This window comes from Podarcis cretensis, assembly GCF_951804945.1.
Source record: "Podarcis cretensis genome assembly, chromosome: 6".
Taxonomy (NCBI): domain Eukaryota; kingdom Metazoa; phylum Chordata; class Lepidosauria; order Squamata; family Lacertidae; genus Podarcis; species Podarcis cretensis.
Window position 1 is genome coordinate 32,690,960 of NC_137175.1, and position 19,640 is coordinate 32,710,599.

General features: G+C 41.9%; 2 protein-coding genes across 8 annotated transcripts in view; one reads left to right on the plus strand and one right to left on the minus strand.

Moving 5' to 3' along the window:
• The window catches only part of UQCC1 (ubiquinol-cytochrome c reductase complex assembly factor 1), a 39,521-nt gene extending 29,240 nt beyond the window's left edge, over positions 1 to 10,281 (plus strand). For all 4 annotated transcript variants that reach the window (XM_079979883.1, XM_079979884.1, XM_079979882.1 and 1 more), the window contains 3 exons: positions 6,859 to 6,936; positions 7,716 to 7,829; positions 10,004 to 10,281. In XM_079979883.1, the coding sequence (XP_079836009.1) occupies positions 6,859 to 6,936; positions 7,716 to 7,829; positions 10,004 to 10,138 (327 nt within the window). In that variant the 3' untranslated portion in view covers positions 10,139 to 10,281. The remainder of the gene's footprint in view (positions 1 to 6,858; positions 6,937 to 7,715; positions 7,830 to 10,003) is intronic.
• The window catches only part of CEP250 (centrosomal protein 250), a 138,703-nt gene that overhangs the window by 103,628 nt on the left and 15,435 nt on the right, over positions 1 to 19,640 (minus strand). For all 4 annotated transcript variants that reach the window (XM_079978707.1, XM_079978705.1, XM_079978706.1 and 1 more), the window contains exon 3: positions 19,557 to 19,629. In XM_079978707.1, the coding sequence (XP_079834833.1) occupies positions 19,557 to 19,629 (73 nt within the window). The remainder of the gene's footprint in view (positions 1 to 19,556; positions 19,630 to 19,640) is intronic.

Here is a 19,640-nt window from a genome sequence, read left to right on the forward strand (position 1 = left end):
GGCGAGACTCCTTATGGGGTCTTCGCTGCGAGATCACATTCATCTGGTACTATACCAGCTGCACTGGCTCCCGGTGGAGTACAGGATCAGGTTTAAGGTGCTGGTTTTAACCTTTAAAGCCCTATACGGCCTAGGACCCTCGTACCTATGGGACCGCCTCTCCTGGTATGCCCCACAGAGGAAACTACGGTCTGCAAATAAAAACATCCTGAAGGTCCCAGGCCTCAGAGAGGTTAGGCTGGCCTCAACTAGAGCCAGAGCTTTCTCGGCTGCGGCTCCAATCTGGTGGAACGCTCTGTCACAAGAGACTAGGGCCCTGCGGGACCTGGCATCTTTCCGCAGGGCCTGCAAGACAGAGTTGTTCCACCAGGCCTTTGGTCAGGGTGCAGCCTGACTCCCTCCTCTTGCAACCTGCACAGAATTTTGCTTAACGGTTGCCATTAATTTTATTTTAATTAATTTTTATAATGAAATGTTTTTAGAATGTTGGATTATTTGATTGTTTGATTATTTGATTGTTGTTAGCCACCCTGAGCCCGGCTTCGGCTGGGGAGGGCGGGATATAAATAAAAATTTTTATTATTATTATTTATTATTGACTGAGCTATCCCAGAGAAGATCTTGCTCCTAGAGCTCAACCATACTGTCATTCAATGTTGATAGTACTCTTCTTGTACCTCCATCAATCTGCTGTCCATACGATGCTCTTCATATCTCTGCCTTTCCATACCCTCCCTTGTTGCTACTTCTTTTTCCTTTGTAAAGTTTCTAAACTCATTCATTCTTAAGGTCTCGCATTTCTCCAGTAATTCTCCAGTTGTGCTCTCAACTTCTTTTGACATCCAAATGTATTGTTTCGCTTGCTTGTGTGTGTGTGTCTGCATGTCTTTAATCCTCCCTTTCCTGACTGCACTGTTTCCCACTTTCTGTTACATATCATTAAATTACCTCCCAGCATCCATCCCACTACTTCTGTTGGTACATTTAAATTCCTAACATAGCTGCCCCTTCATTTATATAGCTAACCAAACTCCAAGATCTCACCACTCTTTTTCTGCAGGATGTGTTCTAGATAATAGATTTTCAGCTGATGGGTTGGGACCTGCTGCAATGTTATAGCCCTGTAGAGACCTAGAACAAGTATTACAAATATACAGCATTTGCCAAAATCTCTAATTCTGCTCTTCAGGTTTTGAAAATGGTTTTTGAATTTTAGGTTGAGATCTGAAATTTAGCCTGTGTTCTGATGCTTTTCATTTGTTAGCTTCTGGATTTCATTTTTGAAATGGACAGGCCAGCTTTACAAGAGAACAGGAAGGAGGCTGCTGTCCTTCCTTGTCCACTGAAAGTGGCCCAGGAATGAGCCAGTAGGAGGAGCTGAGTGATTCTCAAGCTGCTGCAGGCCAGATGTTACCTACAAGCCACTATTTGCCCACCTCTTGCTTATACGTATTTCATCCACACCATTAAATACCAGCAAATACAACATGACATAGAAATCTCAACTGTTAAATAAAACATTTGTCAGCAAATACCATGATGTACAGATAACGTATGGTAAATTATACAGCAGAGTATTTTAAGAGAGAGAGAGAGAGTGAGTGAGAGAGAGAGAGAACAAACTTGCAAATTGCAGCTGTATTCTGAACCACTTGAGCTCAATTATGTTATTGCTTAAGAAAACTAGCTGGGGAAGATGATCCTTCTCTCTGGGATTGTGGTGGTGGTATCAATCAGCTGCCTAAAAGTATATCATATCATTAAATGAGATCCAGATAACATGCAAAAGACTACATGTCAGTGTTATGTGCTAATCACTTATATCCCCCATCTATAAACTGAGGACATAAAGTAATTTAGCTATAACATCTTAAAGCAAAGCTTTAAGTAAGCAGTTAGTTCTGCAAGTGAATCAATGAATGACAACCAATTTATCATAAATGTTATCTCATTTGTTTTCCCTGATAATGATGATATACTTTCCTAGCTTAGCCATGTGTACTCTTTTCTTACCTTCCCCTCAAAGATGTTATGAATTGTCACTCTGTGCTTCTCACTGCCAGTCCCATTCATTTAAATGGGATATTAAGCATGTGCTTAACTCTGTCACCGAACTCTGCAGTGCTTTAAGGTGCTTAAACTTGGCTAGATTGAACCACAAATGTGCAAGTTTGAGGCCTGTTAAGAAAGCCCAGCAAATAAAACGCAGTTGTTATTTTGGCACTGGCAATCTTTATTTTGTTGTGGCAATTTTTGCTACAAATTAAGAATCACATACAGTGGTACCTCAGGTTCAGTACCATATTTTTCGCTCTATTGGACGCAGTTTTTCCCCTCCAAAAATTGAGGGGAAATGTATGTGCGTCCAACGGAGCGAATGCAGGCTTCTGCCATAGCCGCGCACAAACCCTCCGGCAGGGAGAGGCTGCACGGGGCTATGGCTTCTTTAGCCCTGCGCAGCGTCTCCCGGCAAGGAGAGGCTGCACGGGGCTAAAGGGGAAGCCAAAGCAGCGAGTGGGATCCATCCCGCTCGCTGCCTTGCCTTCTTCCATAGCTGCGCGCAACCTCTCTGGCAAGGAGAGGTTGTGTGCAGCCTGTACGCTGCTCTTTGGGGCTGGGGGGGGGGAAATATTTTTTTCCTTGATTTCCCCCCCTAAAAACTGGGTGCGCCCTATGGTCTGGTGTGCCCTATGGTGCGAAAAATACGGTACTTAATTCATTCCGGAGGTCCGTACTTAACCTGAAACTGTTCTTAACCTGAAGCACCACTTTAGCTAATGGGGCCTCCTGCTGCCGCCACGCCGCTGGAGCACGATTTCTGTTCTCATCCTGAAGCAAAGTTCTTAACCTGAAGCACTATTTCTGAGTTAGTGGAGTCTGTAACCCGAAGCGTATGTAACCTGAGGTACCACTGTACCGCCAAAAGATGAACACAGCTAAAGAGCAGATGAACACTTTATCATAAAGGGTCCTTTGCACATAATTTTTTTCAACGGAATTGAACAAACATTTTGGAGATTTGCAGAAACTGTTGCATTGGTGGGACATAAGTTTTGCAACAAAGGTACAATGTGTTTACATAATGTATAAACAAATGTTTAAAACCTAAGAATCCTCCAGGATTCTCGACATCTTACTGTGTAACTTTTTTGTGGTTCACTTTCCTTCTTTTCCTTTTAGTTGAGGGCAGAAGTAGGGCAGAGAAGTAATTTTTATTCACGTCAGAAAGGTTATAGTAATAAAGGAACTCTTGTTAACATCAGAGAGCATGGCAGCCAGGAGTTTTCACAGTCTGGCATTGTTTATTTTACCAGCAATTTGGAACCTTCTGCACTCTTAAAATATTGGCAAGAAAATATTTAACTGTTAACTGTTTTGTGGCAAGCATGAATATGATGCCTTGGGTAGAAGGAGCGCTTAAGGGGAGCTAAGCTTTATTTGATCTAGAAATCCCTCTACATTTGAGAGAGGAGGGGGGAAATCCTGCAGTGTATATGACAATATTTCAAGGCTACATATGAAACTTTCACTTTTACAAATGCAATGTTCAAATATAACAAACGTTATGGGCAAACATTGTAGAGATTGAAACGGTTAAGACAAATGTATGACACCAGTAGACATTAGGTGAAAACTTTGATAAAACACTGTACAGTGGTACCTTGGGTTAAGTACTTAATTCATTACGGAGGTCCGTACTTAACCTGAAACTGTTCTTAACCTGAAGCACCACTTTAGCTAATGGGGCCTCCCGCTGCTGCTGCGCCGCCGGAGCATGATTTCTGTTCTCATCCTGAAACAAAGTTCTTAACCCGAGGTACTATTTCTGGGTTAGCAGAGTCTGTAACCTGAAGCGTATGTAACCCAAGGTACCACTGTATTCAGTATCTTATGATATAGTTATATATTGGAGCATGAAATAACTTCTGTAACCTGAAGCGTATGTAACCTGAACCGTATGTAACCTGAGGTACCACTGTATTCAGATGTATCAATAAACTATTATTTATTGTTACAGGAACAATCCATAACAGTCCTTGGGCTCCCAGGCTTCTCCCCCCCCCCTTCTTCTGGTACTACAACCATGAGGAAGCTATAGGAAACTTTTGTTTCTGTTTTTGATTAACAGCAGTTTAGCATTGCACCAGAACCCTACACTGTGGTTAAACTTCGCTATGGTGTATTAAAAGAAACCAGCCCAAGGTTTGAAGGTGGCTTATTTCAATAAACCATAGTTAAAGTTAACTACACTTTGTTCACATTTAGTTGTAAAGGAAAAAGACAGTTAATACAGAGTGGAAGGAAAAGCTTCCAGTCTCCTTACAGCCATGCCTGAGGAAGACAGTGGAGGGGAAAGCATGAGAGCTTGAGATCTTGATATGCCTGAATGCAGCTAAGGTGTCCCTCTATATTGTCCTTGATAGATACCATACTGCTAAGAAACAAAAATAAATTTTAAATGAGTGCCATTGAAATCCTTAGGCTGAGAGACTGGGAATAGTTCTTAAGCCCTGGAGCTCTACACATTTACCTAGGAGTAAGTCCAGGTGAATTAGTGGAACTTACTTCTGAGTGACTTGCTTAAAACTAAATGGCTTCTTTCAAAACTAAATAGATCTCAGTGGTCTTATATGCAGGTATACTCCAAAATTGCTATGAGATTCTTGGATATAACCTTTAATATATACCCTTTGGTGAAATTCTGAAGATTCCATACACCTAGTACAGTGGTACCTCGGGTTAAGTACTTAATTCGTTCCGGAGGTCCGTTCTTAACCTGAAACTGTTCTTAACCTGAAGCACCATTTTAGCTAATGGGGCCTCCTGCTGTCACTGTGCTGCCGCTGCACGATTTCTGTTCTCATCCTGAAGCAAAGTTCTTAACCCGAGGTAATATTTCTGGGTTAGTGGAGTCTGTAACCTGAAGCGTATGTAACCTGAAGCGTCTGTAACCTGAAGTACCACTGTATTTGTTGTTCATTGCTCCTAAGAATCCTTGTCTATTTTGAACCAAAGCAGGTACTGGAGTCCAAGGTCTGTTTTTTGACAAAGTGTGAAGGAGCTTAAATTTACAGGAGAAATCCAGTGGCTATTAGCAGCATTAGCATTGAGTAGCAGTTTAAACTTTTCTAGTGCCCTTGACACTTGAGACAAGCTTGTAGTCAGTGAAGTCATTTCTATTGAAAGCCAGGTGTTGAGAATTGCCAGTGCTGGGAAGACGGGATTGAGAAAAGAATGTTTCTAAAGAACCCTTCTTTAAGTTTATTTACTTATTTTAATGAGATGGTGTTTCTCTAGTATTAACCAGTTTCCTCCAAATACTGCGATAGCCCTCTTAAAAACGTGATGTTATCAAGGATACTGCCCCCCCTCCAATGTAAGAGTCATATTTTTATTTATTGCCATGTTTATTTAGCTTTGTTATCTCCTTATTAATCTCTTTCTTAAAGCTGCTGCTTTTTGCTTTTATATAGTGAGCTGCTCCCATGGGGATACAAAGTCCAGGACCTGTCCCTGTAATGGTGCTGTTTATTTTCTTTGCCCCCTTGCAATTGCCTGCTGTAACATTTGTAGTATGTGTTAAGTAATCCTTAAGGTAACATTTTTATTATGTCATAAAAAGTGCATGGCAAATATATTATAACTCATGGAATTTGTTTGTTTTAAAAATGGAAGGATAATTTATTGAGTGTGTTACATGAGAGCTGCTCCCCCTTATTAGAGTATAGAAATGCTGCTTATTTAGGAGTATGTTCTATTGAGAAAAGCCATGGTCTCTGACATGCCTAGAAAGTACAAGCCTGGTTGGCTAAAAGTGACATCATAGTTTATGTACTCAATAAAAATTTAATTAAGTCATTACAGAGGTTGCAGTCATCATTTAACCCTGTGATTTCTTCTATTTAGCGCTTTTTTCATTAAACATTCAGTAATAGCCCAGTGACCAAATCTTGATGGCCTATAAAATATATGCATGAATTTTCATAGTTTATATAAATGGAAAAATATGAGTAACTGACATAAAAGAACTTTTTCCTTGTGGTTCCACTGTATGCGTGTATTATAAAAATAATGTTATGAAGGATAACAGTTTAATGGAGGACTATATATAAGCCATAGGTTTGATAGTATGACATGAACTAATTAGCTGTTGGAGGGGGAAATTATTACAAGGCAGTAACCGCAGGGCTATATGCATATTAATAGGGCTTTGATGACATCATTGATGAAGCAGTACTGGTTTCTTTTATCAAAGTGTTGAGATTTGTGTATGGTGTTATTCATAGCTTTCTTTTGTGTGTCAGATTCAGCAACTGATGGTCCAGCATGATCTTTGGGGGTTAGACATTCAAATTCTGCTCGGTCTCCCTTTTACTTATAGTAAAAGGTGGCCCAACAGTAATCTGCTGCCCCTTCAAGCATTGCTGGATTCCATCTCTTGTCAGGCCCAGCCATCATAACCAATAGTCAGCAATGGTGGGAGTTGTAGCCTAGCAAAATCAGGACCACCACAGGTATCCCACTCTGTCAATGTTGAGTTCTCCAAGTGGCTTCATGTAGTTTACTTGCCATATTAGGAGCCATATTTGGAAGATACTCTTCCTGCCAGTTTTGTTTAGTAGTATATTGCCTATGCATTGCAAATACATGCAGAATGTGGTGCTGAACATGCACCTTCCTCCTTCCTTATGTATCCCAAGGCTCTTCTGTGAAATTCGTTTATCCAGACATGTTTCCACCAAACCCTGGCCAACAAGGGTGCTTGTTCTGTTCTATCTAGATGTGGGTTGGATAAGCAAGAAACTGCTCACTTCTGATTTCCCCAGTACTACTACTGACTGCTGTTTTATTTTTCAGATTGATTCTGTTGCCCTGAAAACGAGTATGAGAAGCATGACAGAAAATTTCTATGCAGCTATTTTTGGATATGATGAGGTAATACTAATGTATGCAGACAAGATAAATGGCAAGTGCATATTATGCACTACAAAAAAGGTGCATTATTTCTGTGCTGAATATACTGTGTTTTCCAAACCATAGAGATTATTCCAATGGAAGTGTGTTTGTGCATACTTGCTTGTCTTGGCTAATTTGTTCTGCTTCTGCTAATGATGCTCATTGACTAAAGCTAGGAAGTGGGATGTGGTCATAAGGGAGCTGTCTTTTGCCCATAGGTAGCATGAATCTGGGTAAAGATTTTGTGCCTCATGTAGACTTTTGTACAACTTGTTTAATTTTTTTTTGAAATATAGAGTATCAGCACCTGATCCCTGAGGCTACAGAATCTGCTTCTCAGAACTGTGCTCAAGTTTTCATTGGTTTCATCACTATATCTGCTGCTTGTTTTTCCTCTGCTAATAAGTTCTCTGATGCTTTGTCTTCTCCTACCAATAAAGGAAGGCAATGTACACACCATAAAAAAGCAGTAATAGTAGTAGTATTCATATGCCACTTACAAGCCAAAATGGCTTCTGATCTGTTTACAAGTATAAAATCAATTATAAAATACACACAATTAAACTACACAATAAAAAGCTAGTTTAAAAGCATAACATTTAAACTGTTATTATTGGAAAGTTTGAAGCTGTATTCGTACATTGCTACACTTTAGAGGCTAGAGGGAATGTCCAGCTAAATAGCCATTTGTAAGGTCTGAAACCACTTCCTATTTAGTGTTTACATTTTCCCAATTTGCTGTTTTTCTTTCGTTTTAGGGAATTTTATCAGATGATCATGTGCTTGCAGCAGCCATCTGGAGAAATCTGTTCAACAAGCATTGTGAAGACCCAAGGCAGCTGGAAATAATGGTGGAATATATACGCAAGCAGGTGGGCAACTATTTATAATGTGGATGTTCTCACTACATTTCAAACAATATGCATGCTTGGTGTACTTGCAACTGTGGAATAATGGCCTTTCTTCACACACACACCCCAATTCCTTAACCATTGTTAAGCCTTTGAAATCTGCTTCAAACACTAGTTTACAGGCACTTATTTTCAAACATGGTTATGGGCAGCATTGACACAATCCTTAACCAGGGGAAAGCATGTAGAAATACCATATTTTCCCATGTATAACACGACCCCATGTATAAGACGACCCCTACTTAAGGGAGCCCAAAATTTAGAAATCATTATTTTAAAGTTGTTCAGTTTTGAGGGAAATCACCCCAAAAGCTGTTGAGCTTTTTTTGATCCACCGCACCTCGGAACAGCCTTGTTTCTCCAGTCAGCTCACCCAGTACTTATTGTATAAATCTGTGTATAAGATGACCTCCAATTTTTGACTAAAGGGATATTGTCTTGTACACAGAAAAATACGGTACATAGTTCCAATTCCTTAACTGTGGTTAAGGGATCAAGTTTTTGTCAACCTACATAGGCTCATGTAAGGGCAATTATAGAACAAACAAAGATTCAAAGCCATATGGAAATTGTCCAGTCACACCTAGCAATAATTTTACCATCCTACTAACCATATATTTCAGTACCCTAATACCCAATAGAAATGCTTTTCTAAATGTAAAGCGTTTTTGCAGGGGTGGGGGGTTGCAAACATCATTAAACCAAAATGAGATATATTCATTTTAATGAGATAGTTAGAGTTTTTGCTTTGTAGAAAGAAAAACCACCCATAGAAGCAAAAAGGAAATGGCATTTGAATGATCCCTACCACTATAAATGAAAACTGATATATAAAGAATAAGATCTGTGGTTTTGGTTACTCTAGATGCCAATCACTTGCACACAGGCAATTGGCATAATGGTTAGAGTGTAGGACCTGGACCAAGAAGGCATATTGGAGAAATCATCATCATCATCTTATTTGTATGCCGCCTTTCCATAGTTAAAACAATGCTCAACATGACAAGATTTACATAATTACCAACATAACAAAAGCCATAAACAATAAATAGAACACATCAAAAGTACACAACCAAATGGAAAACAATTTCCACATAAATCATAAAATCTAAAACTAAGAATACAGTATTAATATCAATCACAATTTTAAAATGATATAGATAAAAAATAATAGCAATTTAAAAAAAAACAAAAAAAGGAGGCCTCTCTGCCCAGCAGTAGCAGTAGTCCTTTATGGAGCCTCAAATTAGGTGGAGAGAAGCAGATCAGTCCTTAGACTTCTGATCATCATTAGACTTCGAATCCTCGCGATGGGGTGAGCTCCCGTTGCTCTGTCCCAACTCCTGTCAACCTAGCAGTTCGAAAGCATGCTAGTGCAAATACCTATATAGGTAGCGCTGCAGCGGGAAGGTAAACGGCATTTCTGTGTGCTCTGGTTTCCGTCACAGTGTCCTGTTGCACCAGAAGCAGTTTAGTCATGCTGGTTACATGACCTAGAAAGCTGTCTGGACAAATGCTGACTCCCTTGGCCTGAAGACTGAAGAGCGCCGCACCCTATTGTCGCATTTGACTGGACTTAACTGTCCAGGGGTCCTTTACCTTTTACCTTTACCTATTTATCTTACAAATGTCTGGTTTACTTACTAACACCTGGTGGCGCTGTGGTCTAAACCACTGACCTTGGGCTTGCCGATCGGAAGGTCAGCGGTTCGAATCCCCACAACAATGGGGTGAGTTCCCGTTGCTTGGTCCCAGCTCCTGCCAACCTAGCAGTTCAAAAGCTCATCAAAGTGCAAGTAGATAAATAGGTGGGAAGGTAAACGGCGTTTCCGTGTGCTGCTCTGGTTTCGCCAGAAGCGGCTTTGTCATGCTGGCCACATGACCCAGAAAAACTGCCTGTGGACAAACATCGGCTCCCTTGGCTTGTAAAGTGAGATCAGCGCCGCAACCCCCGAGTCATTCGCGACTGGACTTAACTGTCAGGGGTCCTTTACCTTTTTTTATCCAGAAATACCATGAGATCCCAAATTCCCTCTCTTTACTTCCTTAGTGGTTGCACAGGTAGACTTCTGATGAGTGGTATCATATTTAGAATCTCTCTTGGGTGACTTGCATTATTTTGTTGTGATTGTCAGGTGCAGCACCTGGATGCTATTCCTGGAGAAGACCTGCTGCTGTCTGGTGAAGTGACCTGGCGCCCCCTTGTGGAAACAAATGCTCAAAGCATCGTGAAACCTGCTTTACCCACATATAATGATGAAGGACTCTGAAATCTTCATCACCCTACTTGAAAACGTTTGCTGCTGACTGTGTTTAATTCTATATGTGGAACAATTCCTGGAAGTGAGACTTGATTTATACTGTGGGGATTTCCAGGAAAGAAAGGAATAAATGCTGTATTTGCTGTTTGAAAGAGTGATTAGAACTCCTCTTTTTGTAATTATTTTCACCTTAGAAATATTAACATGCTACTTTTATAGTATTATATCTGTGGTTAAATGCTGCTAGTTCATTTCAGGAATCCCTCTCAGTTCCATTATCTGGCTGTTCCAACACACAGGTTCTTGAATGGAGCTTCCTTTTCTTGAGAGCAAAATAGTTTACCAAAGTGACAGGCAATATGCTTTTCATCTAGTAAGAGGGGATCAGCTGTCTAAACATACCATAATTCTGTCTTCCATAAAACTGGTAAGCACAAGCATGGATGTGAAAGACGTTCTTCGTTACAAGTATTGTGCGTCTTGGGACAAATGAGAAACTAGAATTTCAAAGCTTGAAAAAATGCGGAAGTTTTTGAAACTGTCCTGTCCCAACTAAGGTTAGTATGACGCTGATCCAAATAGTGAGGGGCAGTTTCCTTCCTTGCCTCTGTAATAGTTTTTATGACCCAATAGACGGAAGAGTTTTTGTTTCTTTTTTAATGACCCCATGGGAGGCAGAGAGCCAAACTAGGCATGATAGTAATGTGCAGGTTTTAAAAAATGCAGAACATCGGCTGGCATTAATTGGGAATTTCTTTCCACTGAATGTTCCATTTGCATTTGAGAAATTTACCTGAGGATTACAGCATGGGAGGAAGGTGTTACATTTCTCCTCCATGCCTGATGCAGTCTTGATTATTGTCAGCCCCACCCTAGCTGATGCTATTTGCATTTTTTAAAGCTGCACATTATGCTTGTCATGTCAGGCTGGTTTGGGCCTGAGACTTGTGACTAAAAAACACTTCAGGGTTCCATGTCTCCACACTCTGTTCTGAAGGTTTTTGCAGTATGAGCAACATTTCCTATTCATGGGTTTGTTTTGCTCAGGTCACCTCTTTATAAAATAGTGGCTCAGGATCCTATGTGACTAACAAGAGTTCATTCGCTTCAAAACAGCCCTTGTATGTGCTGCATTAAGGTTAGCGCATTATTCCATTCTGGAGGCACAACCTATTTTGTTTCTCTTATGGTACAACATGTAACCCGAGAAACAATTCTCATGTTTTTCCTTACCATGTAATGCCTTTGCTGAAAACCTGGAGAATAGTTCTCCACACACATTTTAAAATTTGATCCAAATAAATGTACTGAAAACAATATAGAAATAAGTCTTTCATTTTGTGCAGCATGCGCATTCACAGAAGTTGGCTTTTGATGCTTAACCAGGTCCATGCATGTGTCTGTGCTCTTCCTCATACCTTCCAAAGGGCTGTCAAGTTTAATCCTCTTGGGGAGACTCAAATATGACCCCCAGCACACAAACCTGCTCTTCAGTGGGTGCATCCAGGCAAGCAGTATTTGCTACTGGCAGATAATTATGTGATGGGGTGGACTAGAAAATGCATTATTTAGTGCTATTATTCCTGGGGAGGTGGTTGCATGAAAGAAGTTTGTACTTCTTTTAAGTAAAGGCAGACGTCTTTCAATGACTGGCTTTCATAGAAGTTTCACCTTAGCTGCCTTCCTGGTAATTGTCCTGCTCCTCTCCTCATTCATTATTGTAGGGATGGGGAACCTTCAACCCACCAGCAACCCCAGCCAGCATTGCCCAATATCAGGGATGATGGGAGTCTAACAACATTTGTCACAGGTTACCAACCCAATCCCTGCATTTTTTTTTTTGAAAAAGTGTTGTATTAAATCTGTTGCACCTGTGTACCTATTAATGGAAATTAGCTTCTTTTAAAAGTTTGCAACACCACTATCCCTTGCTGAGACACACTGAATCGATTCTGTTGGAGGGGGGGGGTATCTGGGTACACTGGTAACTCTACAAATTCAATGTGTTAGGGGGAAACTGAAAACTAAAGCCCCAACTCCAAGCTCGGGAAGCAGGCATGCATGGGAGATGTGTGCAAATTAGTATGAAGACAAGAACGAACAAAACTACAATGAAATGAAGTGCAACAAGCTGGCTGCTCTGAATGTACCCTTAGGCCTCTGCTCCAGCAACAGCTACCAATTTTCTTTGTACAAAAAAAGTCAATTTGTTATTTTTTTCCCCAAAGCAAACTTCCTCAGTTTAACTTGTTATAAAATGAGTCATATAAAGAAACTTTATATGTGTGAGGTATATTCCACTTCTGTGAAAACATTACAAACCAAACATTTTTTTCTCAGTTTATTTAAGATGCTTTTGTTGCAAACTGAGCTAAGGAGAGAAAACCTCTTATGTGTGAAGTATTATGCAGTGTGTGTGAGAGAGATAATAACACCTTGTAATTCATTACAGCTGTGTTGTATTTACATAAAAGAAGGCTTAGCTGTGTAGGAATTTGCTGATTAATTTATTTTTAATGGGAGTGAAGTATACCTAGGACCAAAATAAACTTTACTGTGTGTATCTTGCTGCTCCTGGAATAGATGGAAAAAGTAATGGTAGATATTTTGGCACAAAGCTACATACATTAATTCATATTCAAAATACTCACTTAAACATTAACCCCCACTCCTGAACCCAGGACTGTCTTGTCATCCGGCAATGCCATGGGAGTACAATACTGCCAGCCAACCTTAGTGGAGGCCTGGGATGCACCGGTACAAAGCTGTCATGCGTCAGATACACAGTTTACAGTCTAGAATTGTTGAAGTCTTACTTCTAAGCCATGGGACCATGTGGAGCCCAGGGGACCCTGACCTCAGCATGTTTAAATACTATTGGTTTTGTTATTGGCTACTCAAATATTGGCACCTCTCTTAGTGAATTGAGTGTCAAGTTCTAGATCCATATTAATATTCTATGGCCCCAGAAAATGCCACATGGCTGTTGAGCTGCAAATGGAGGCAAAAAAGAAATGAACCATGACAGTGTTATCTTGGCTGTCCGTGTACAGTTGCAGTCAACAGAGGAAGGTAAGATACTGGTGACGTGGACTGGTTGTATACAGATGAGTGGCAGGAGGAACCAGCTGGGGAAAGACCAAGGGAAGAAGGCTTAGAGCCTGGGGAATGGTGGTGGGACAATGATGAGACTAATGGGAAGACGAGGGGTTGGAAGCTGAAGAGGTAACAGGGCTTAGTGAGCAGGGAGGGTCTGTGGCAGAGAGAAGTCTAGAATCAGAGGCAGAGGCTGAAGTGGGAAGAGGGGGGCCAAGAGGCAAAGATGAGCCAGGGTGTCTCCCCCTCCTGCTGCGACAAGCTCTTTTCTCCCAGAACCTTGGAAGCCTGGAGAGCGAGAGGGGTCGGTGTGCACTGACCCCTCTCACTCTCCAGGCTTCAGGTTCCTTTCGACCTGCTCTTTGGGGCTGGCGGGGGAAGCCCACCACCAGCCCCAAAGAGCAGGTCAGGGAGCAGCGGAAAGGCGCAGCGGAGAGGCTGCTGCCATAGCCGCGCGTCACCTCTCCAGCCAGGAGAGCGCGTGAGGGACTAAAGAAGCCATAGCCCCACAACCCTCTCCCAGCTGGAGAGGTGACGCGCGGCTATGGCAGCAGCCTCTCCGCTGCGCCTTTCCGCTGCTCCCTGACCTGCTCTTTGGGGCTGGTGGTGGGCTTCCCCCGCCAGCCCCAAAGAGCAGGTCGAAAGGAACCTGAAGCCTGGAGAGTGAGAGGGGTCAGTGCACACCGACCCCTCTCGCTCTCCAGGCTTCCAAGGTAGCTGCCTGAATGGCACCTTGTTTTAGAGCGGGAAAACAAGAGGGGGGGGGAATTCTCCCCCTCTCTGCGCAGCACCTCCTGCTGCTTCGCTGAAGGGGCGCTGAGCAGAGAGGGGGAGAATTATTTTTTCTTGTTCTCCCCCCTCTAAAACAAGGTGCGTCCTATTGTCCGGTGCGTCCTATGGTGCGAAAAGTACGGTAGTCATGGACTACAAACCTGTTCTTTCAGGGGGAGTGCAGTGCCTAAGTCCCAGACCCACAGACCACCTTCTTGTCAGGATTCAGCCTCAGTTTATTGACCCCCATCCAGCCATCACAGCCTCTGCTGGTTGTGATGGAATGGGGAGAGGAGAGAGAGAACTGCATGTCATCAGAATATTGATGGCACCAGGCTCCAAATCCCTGGGTGACAGTTCTCAACATTTTCATATACATAATGGACACAATGTACCCTTGCAGGACCCCACAGCTCAAAAGCCATGGGGCCAAGCAACAGTAGGCGGCAACTCAGCAGGTAGGAGTAAAACCACTTTAATGTAGTGCTTCCAGTTTCCACCTCCCTGAGTCCCTCCAGGTCACCATGGTCAATAATGTCAAAAGGTTCCTGAGCGGTCAAGAAGGATCACAGTCCCCTTTTTCTCCCAAGAAAGGTCATCAGTCAGGGTGACCAAGGCTGCATTGGTGGCAAAATCAGGCCTGAAAGTTGAATATATCTAGATAACTTATTTTCTCCAGGTGTACCTGCAGCTGTCAGCTACCACCCACTGGATCCAGAAGGGAATATTAGAGACAGGCTAGATCCAGGGAGGACCACACTTTTGAGGCAAATGCATGTTATCCTCCTCCCTTACCCAGAGTGCTTTAGCAGAAGGCTCTGATGGCCTGGACAGGGGTTTTGGGTTGAAAAGGCTGGGCCCTTCATAACCAAGTGGGGGATTTGAACTTTAGTCTTTCCAGCTTGAGTCCAACACATTGACCGCAGGTGGTTCTGCAACACCTGGGGGCAAATCCTAGCATAGTCATGAATTTGCTTAGATATCTAGATAAGGCTCTATGATTTAATGTCATTAGAATAGAGGAAGAGGTTCACTATGAAGACATGTAAAATGGAGATCATGAAACAGTTGGCACATTAAGAGCGCTATATGCATCATACCTCCTCCTGTGCAAACAACTGCAATCTATAACTGAAAAGTGTCTGTTGCAACATGTCTTTGAAGCAAGCCTGTTCCATTTCCTACAGCAGTCAGTAGACAGTACATTCAACTGTGCTCCCATGTCTGTTCACTTTAGACGAATGTTTCCTTTTAAGTTTAGGGTTCCGATATGTGAATATGTAGTTATGTTTTTCCTCAAACGTTTATTGTTATTTAGAAGATTTCTATCCCACTGTTTGGCTACAAAAATGTTTTCTCTTGTGATAAAATAGCCTCAAAGCTTCCTGGAATGGGATTTGGTTGGGGGGAAAGTTGATGTCGCAATTACTACCGAGAAGGTAGTTGAAAAATAAATAGTCACTGCATGCTTGCCAAGATGACAGGCAGATACTAATTTCACACAGCAGCACTTTTCAAAATGAATCAGAGGGTGTGACTGAGTTTTTGTTTAGAAAGTTCCAGTAGAAAGGGCTTTATCATAACCGGAAACCATATCAATAGATTAATTTCTTTGGGCATTTTTTGTACTTTTAATTTGATGGTGCTGTACAGTCTTTCTGTGCATGGTTTCAGCAACCCTGCAAAGTAGGCTATTGTAGGGATTTGATATAGGTCCAACGTTAGAAAAGACATCCCATGGAGTTAGCCACCATGTACTTCCTCCTAATTTTTAATCACAGAATTTTTATCACATAGAATCATAGGGACCCCAAGGGTCATCTAGTCCAAACCCCTACAATGCAGGAATCATAGCTAAACTTGGTCAAGACCACCCCAAGAGTATCACTGCAGAGCAGTGACTGCAGGGCAGTAGATAATACTGCCTATTATTTCTAATTACTATTATTATCCTCATTAATACTGTTTTCGAATGTGCCACCAGGGCTGTAACTATACACACCCAGATGTTTGCAAAAATGTCTAACAACAATATGTTGTGAGCAGTGCATGTCTCCTTCACAGCTGGGACTCTCTTCCTCTCATTAGGGATTTTGCAATATTTTAATATTGCAACTCACAACTGCATGCATATCTATTTATCTAGCATCAATTCAATGGGGAAGCTCCAAGCTGCTACATTGGTGTATGCTTGCTTGCTTGCTTGCTTGCTTGCTTGCTTTCTCTTTCTCTCTGCCTTCATCTCTTCTTATACCTGCCAGACTCACAAGCAAAGCCAGGATCTACTTACTCTCCAAGCCTGCTTCCATCAATTGCTCAATTACCTGCATTAGGGCAGTGTTCTTAAACTTTGGGTCCTTGGCTATTGTTGGACCACATCTCTCATAAACTCCACCCAGTTTAGCCAGTGATGGTTGATGGGAGTTGTAGTCCCAACAACATCTGGACACTGGATAGGGGAAAATGGCCCTAGGAAGAAGGCAGAGTTATTGCTATGCTCTCCCGCTGTACCTTCATCCCTGACACTGTTGCTGTGTTGAAGTGAGCAGGGCTGGATCTGACCTCTCCTCTTGCTTGCAGCATGGCAACAAAGCTCTCCACATCACCCTACCCTGCAGCCCTTCCTTCCTACTGCCTCTATCTCCCCTTGGGTGAAGAGCAAGGCTGATTCAGCTCACAAGCTTGGCCTCAAGCCAAGAAAAAAATGGAAGAAAGGATTAAGTTCTCTGATCCAGCACCACAACCCCAACAATATTGCACCCCCCCATTACAACCACACTAGTGGGACTATTATCATCATCATTATAGCAATGGAGGAATCTAATCATAGATCTCCAAATTTCATGTCTCGTTTGACCATAAGCTAGGTGGACTTGGAAGGCTTAGAAATTAAAATGATGTTTCCCCTAACAAAAGCCATCCTGACCAAAGTAGCACCTGGCAAACATGCCTCTAGATATGGCTTCCCTTTTTTAGGCTAGGTCACATCACCAGGACACCATTAGTAATTCTGCAGCTCCAGCCCCCTTTATGATGAGTACAGTGCCTGTGGTGGCAACAAAGGAGGAGAAAGAGGCAGAAGCTTGTGCTCAGAAGCAGTATTTAAATGTGATGGTCTTCCAAATTCATGTAGAAGAGGGCTATCAATAGCTACTAGTCATGATGGATCTGCTCTGCTTCCATAGCAATGCTTCTGTGTACCAGTTGCTGGAACCCACAGGAGAGGAGAGTGCTCTTCTGGTTGAATCCAGCTTGTGGGCTTCCCACAGGCATCTGCTGGGCCACTAGGAGAAGATGATGATGGATGAGATGGCCAATTGGCTTGATGCAGCAGGCTCATCTCATGTTCTTATTAAAATGAATGCAAACTGCTAAAGCAAATCAGTGTCTGGGGTCCAAAGAGCTTATTGAGTGAAGGGAAGACATGTCAGCCCTGCCTCCCTGCTGCCCAGATTTCTACCCCCACTGAAACCATTGCATCACATCCCAGAGTGTTGTTGGCCTTTAGGAGTAGCTTTGGGGGGAAGCGGGACAAAGGACAAAGGAGGAAGCAGGAAAACAGAAAGCTTTGTAAGCCAAAGTACACTTGGGTTACTCTGATTCCAGATGTCACCGTTGAAAAATGAACATTTCTACATGTGTAACAATCGGCAATCACGCACCACCATATTTTTGTAATGCCCACAGTTCAGAAACATTGATAAAAATGCAATAGTTTTAAGTAGCTACATGTCAGTTCTAACTGTCAGCAGCGAGGATTAATTGCTGCTCTTGTATCCAAAGGCAATATACTTTGCAAACCTTAAAATTAGGTTGTTATTAAGAAAATGTATCTGGAATATTAGTTAAAGACTAGAAAATATTTCAAATAGGTTTTATTCTCCAACTTGGTGCTGTCTGAATATTTTGAACTATAATTCACATTGTCTCTGACAATTAGCTATACTGGCTGGGGTTGATTGGAGATGTAGTTCAAAACGTCTGGAGGGTACCAAACTGGGGAAGGATGCAATAAACACACACACACACACACACACACACACACACGGAATTCAGCCATGGCTGATCCTTAGGAAATGATCCAGTCAAAAAAAGTATAGTAAAGTTCCATTTGCTTCAATAGGAAATATACAAGCATACATCCAACTCTCTCATTGAAACCAATGCAACTTCACAGTGTATATTCTGCCCTTCCTTTTTTGTATTTCTATTACTATTATTACTATTATTAAATTTTATATACCGCCCTGTACCTGTAGATCTCAGGGCAGTTCACAACATAAACATTTGTTACTAAGTAAGGAACACTGAATATCCTCGGGGGCAATGCTTGCTCTTATGGGCATTTTCATATAATGCATAATGTATGCTATTTATATATCAATATTATTAGCCCATGAGAACAGTATGATATAACAATGAACAAATACAAATTGATCAAGGCTGGCCCTACCATTAGGCAGAGAGAGGCAACTGCCTCAGGCAGAAGGTGCTGTAGAGTAGCAATGGCAGCTCTCTGGCTGTTTCTCTTAAGCCCACCAAATGTTCCCTCTTCTTAGCTGGAGGATGCCACTGGGTATGACTCATGGCCTCCACTGGGACCCCTAAACTGGCCTGCTGCCTCAGATACAGTGCAGGAGGCTATACCATTGTCAGTGCAGAAATAAGATTCAGTTGCCAGTTCAATGAGCTTCTGTACATTAAATGGGGAGCAGCACCATTTTGGCCTTTGCCTCAGGCAACAAAATGTCTTGGGCTGACCCTGAAAGTGATAGCAGAAGCTACTTATGCATCCCCACCACCACCACATTATCAACATTGTTTAGACATATTAGTTGCTTGTTACCTAAAATGTTTTCAAGAAGCTTACATTTTTAAAAATACACATAAATACATAATATCATTTAAACGTCATATCAAACTTTCAAGCGAACACCTACAATTCCTTTTTTAAAAAACACCACATGCAGCCCGTAACAGCTGCAGGAAGTTTTAGCAGCACACTAGCACCAGAACAAAATCGACTCAGACTGTCAAAAGCTGAGGAAAAGCTAAGTCTTTACCTAACATCAAAAATATGTCAGTGAAGGAGCCAGACAGACCTCACTGGGAAGAGCATTCCAGAGACAAGGAGCCACAGCCAAAAAGGCCCTAACTCAACATCACCCTCCAAGTTTCCCTCAGAATAAGTTCCAGAGGAAAGCTTCAGATGAAATAACCTAGAAATAGTCAAAATTCTGACTACACTTGTCCTAAATCTAAAAACCATGGTTATTAAAACATTGTGAAAAAATAAGTTTGCCTAATACTTTTCTGGTGCACTTCAAAGAAAATATGTGCTCTGGAGACCCTAAACAACCACTGCCCTGCCCTGAATTACAGCAATTTGCAGAATTTATTGCACAGGTGTGCACCCATTAACACCAAAAGAAAAAAAGAATACTAATGTACACTAAAGAATGCACTATCATCTTCCTTCCTATTTTGAGCCTGGCTCAGTGTTACTACATTCTTTTTTCATTTGTGTATAGTTATTATAGTCACATAAATCCACACTGACCTTAGAACAGGTCCCAGCATTCCTCTTTCCTCTCGAGGCATTAAAACTGCCTGAACAGGTTTCAGGGTTTTGACTGCAACAGAG